Source organism: Octodon degus, unplaced genomic scaffold (genome assembly GCF_000260255.1).
Source record: "Octodon degus isolate 3935 unplaced genomic scaffold, OctDeg1.0 scaffold00093, whole genome shotgun sequence".
In the NCBI taxonomy this organism is placed as follows: Eukaryota; Metazoa; Chordata; class Mammalia; order Rodentia; family Octodontidae; genus Octodon; species Octodon degus.
The window spans coordinates 3,070,242-3,073,091 of record NW_004524669.1 but is presented as its reverse complement, the minus strand read 5'-3'; the positions used below and the strand labels follow the sequence as shown (position 1 = coordinate 3,073,091).

General features: G+C 46.1%; 1 protein-coding gene across 1 annotated transcript in view; it reads right to left on the bottom strand.

The window, feature by feature from the left end:
• Mettl7a (methyltransferase like 7A) overlaps positions 1-2,441 on the bottom strand; it is an 11,258-nt gene extending 8,817 nt beyond the window's left edge. The window contains exon 1 of the mRNA XM_004637813.2: positions 1,540-2,441. Coding sequence (XP_004637870.1) covers positions 1,540-2,037 — 498 coding nt within the window. The 5' untranslated portion in view covers positions 2,038-2,441. The remainder of the gene's footprint in view (positions 1-1,539) is intronic.
• Between the last annotated feature and the right edge of the window lie 409 nt (positions 2,442-2,850).

The window sequence follows — 2,850 nt, the reverse complement described above, 5'->3', positions numbered from 1 at the left end:
TTTTTTTTTTTTCCTTTGTCATTTGCATAACACATGCAGGCACGAAAACCCTTTTTCCTTTCATACAGTGGGCCTTTTTCTCCATGTTCTGTGCTTTGATTGTTTTGTTCATTTAACATTATCTCTTGAGGATTTTTTCCTATCAACAGGGACCACGCTTGTTCTTTCAAATAGTGAAATAGTATTGCTTTCTGCTATGTGACTGTTTGCTTAAACATTCTCATGATGGACACATAGATTATTTCCAGTTTGTGCTGTTTAATATTTTATATTTCAGTTATGAATTTCCTTGCATGGGGACAAGTTCTGTACATTTTTACCTGGAGGATAGATTCTTACGAAGAGTAGGTGCTCTCTCAGTTGCAGGATTATGAAATGAGCCTCAAAGGCTTTTCTGCCAGTGTGTACGAAAGCGTCCGGTCCCCAAACCCACCTCAGTATCATGTCGGCTCTGAAAGTCTGGCAATATACTAGGTACAACGGTGTCTACTTTAGTCAATTCTTTAACTATGGACTTGAGCATTTTTATATGATTGGCTAATTTGTGTTTCTGTTACTCATACCTCTTCCTCTTTTGTTTTCTCCTGATTAAAAAATTACCGACCTTATTAATTTGTAATGGCTTTTTTCTTTAGTGCTGGAGATTGAATCCAAGGCCTTCCCATTAAGCTACATCCCAGCCGTTCCCCCTCCCCCACACGCGCCTTTTTGAGCCTGGGCTTTTCTGAGTTGCCCCTGCTGGGCTTGAACTTTGAATTCCTCCTGCCTGAGCCTCCCAGAGTGCTAAAATTACAGGCAGGCACCACCACTTTCAGCTGTAATGTTATTTGGCATGAGAGAGATTAACCCATCGCTTATCATCCCTGGGAAATGGTTTTTCCAAGTTTGTTTTTGTACTTAAACTTTGTTATAGGACATTTTATTCTCCAAGTCTTAGAATTTTATCCATACAGATTTATAAATTCTTCCCTTCACAGTTTTTCCCTCTTAAGATTTTTTTTTTAAATTCAATAATGTCTTCTCTAAAGCTGGACGGAGGTAGTGTCACACACCTGTAATCCCAGCACTCTGGAGGCTGAGGCAGAAGGATCCCGCAAGTTCAAGACCAGCCTGGAGACAGGCTATCATGTCTGCATCTTGTACTATGAATAACTACTACAAAAACAACAATATGTAATGTATTAATTATTGTAATTGAACTATTAACCTTTTTTTTTTTTTTTTTTTTTTTGACTGAACCGGGGATTGAACTCAGGCCCTTGCACTGGCCCACTAACCTGTTTTGAAACGGTCTCATTGCTACTTCTTTCTCAATAAAATTATTTTTTAAAAAAAGAAAAGAAAAAGACGGCTACAAATTGAGCTCAACGCAGCCTGAACTGCACAGAGAGACCCTGTCTCAAAAAGATCAAAACAAAACTAAACAAAAAGACCCATGTCTTCTCTAGTAGTTTCTGGTTTAATGTTAGCATCCACCCGCAATGGACAGGACTGCTCGGGGAGACGGCTGCTCTAACCTCCTCGCGCGAGTTCACTCACCGGCCTCAGCACTCTGCGCACCTCGCGGAGGATCTGCTCCGGGCTCTTCACGGAGCACAGCACCAGGGTGCAGACCACCACATCCATGGAGCCGTCGGCCACCTGGCGCATGTTCTCACCGGCACTCACCACGAAGCGCTCAAACTGCAGGTGTCGATTCTCAGCGATGCTCTTGATCAAGTACTTCTCAAAGTTGGGGTTGGGGTCAATACAGGTCACCCTGCAGTCAGGCGGGTAGAACTTGAAGTTGGCCCCAGTGCCACAGCCCAGCTCCAGCAGAGAGAGCTTCCCTGAGGGACCTGCAAACTCCTGCAAGTTGCTGAAGAGCTCCCGCTTCTTGCTTGCCATTTGCTGGTTGTACTTCACAGTGAACCTCGACAAAAAGATAGGAAACCATTGTTTGCAAATCCAGTTCCATAAGCCCAGAAAATTCAGCAGGTACATGGGAAATAACAGGATGTAGAGGACCAGCTGAAGGACAAAAATCACGAACGCCATGTCTCAGAAGAGAAAGCGAAAACGGGCACCTTTGGAGACAACTCCTTTAAAACAGGAAGCAGGCTGCTACCCGCGGCCCCGCAGAGCCAATGAACCGCGGACAGAACTTGCTGCGCTGGACACAGCTCCAGTCACACCGGGCACCGGCCGCTCCTTTGGCGGAATGAAGACATTCGGCAGGAAGTGGCCTGGGGCTTGTGCGTCGTTTAGTGAGATGAAATGTTCCAGCTGTTCCCTAGGAAGAAGGTTGATTAGAACTCTGCAGTCGCGATCCGCTTCCTTCCTCTCTCGCTGTTTTCCGGCTCGAGTTTTCTCAGGCGCGGTGTGCCCCGCCCTCTGATCCCCTTCTGCGATCCTTTAAAGAGGAAGCAGTCTGAGTGCAGCCGGCTTGGAGCACAGCATTAGAACGGTGCTCAGGCCCCTTGGTCACACCGCCCTCCTATTTTCTCTGTCGCACTTGCCCCACCCCTAACCCTTCCCTCCTCCAGCCCTTTAAAAAAAAAAAAAAGAAAAAAGAAAAGGAAAAGGAAAGAAAGAAAGGACGAACTTTCCTAGCCCAGTGAACAATTCCTCCTTTTACATTCTGGGTTGAGGCTCAGTAACTCAACAGGGAGTTATTGTTAAAGCACTGTTCAGGCTGCCCAGACTTTAAACTGTTTGACCTCCGCATCACTCAGCTGAGTCAGAAGAACACAGTCCTGCTGGACTGGTAGCATGCACCTGGAACCCTAGCACCTGGGAGGCCGAGGCAGGCTTGCTGAAGCTTGAGGCCAGCCTGGCTAAGTGGGGGGACCCTTACACCCCCCATATATA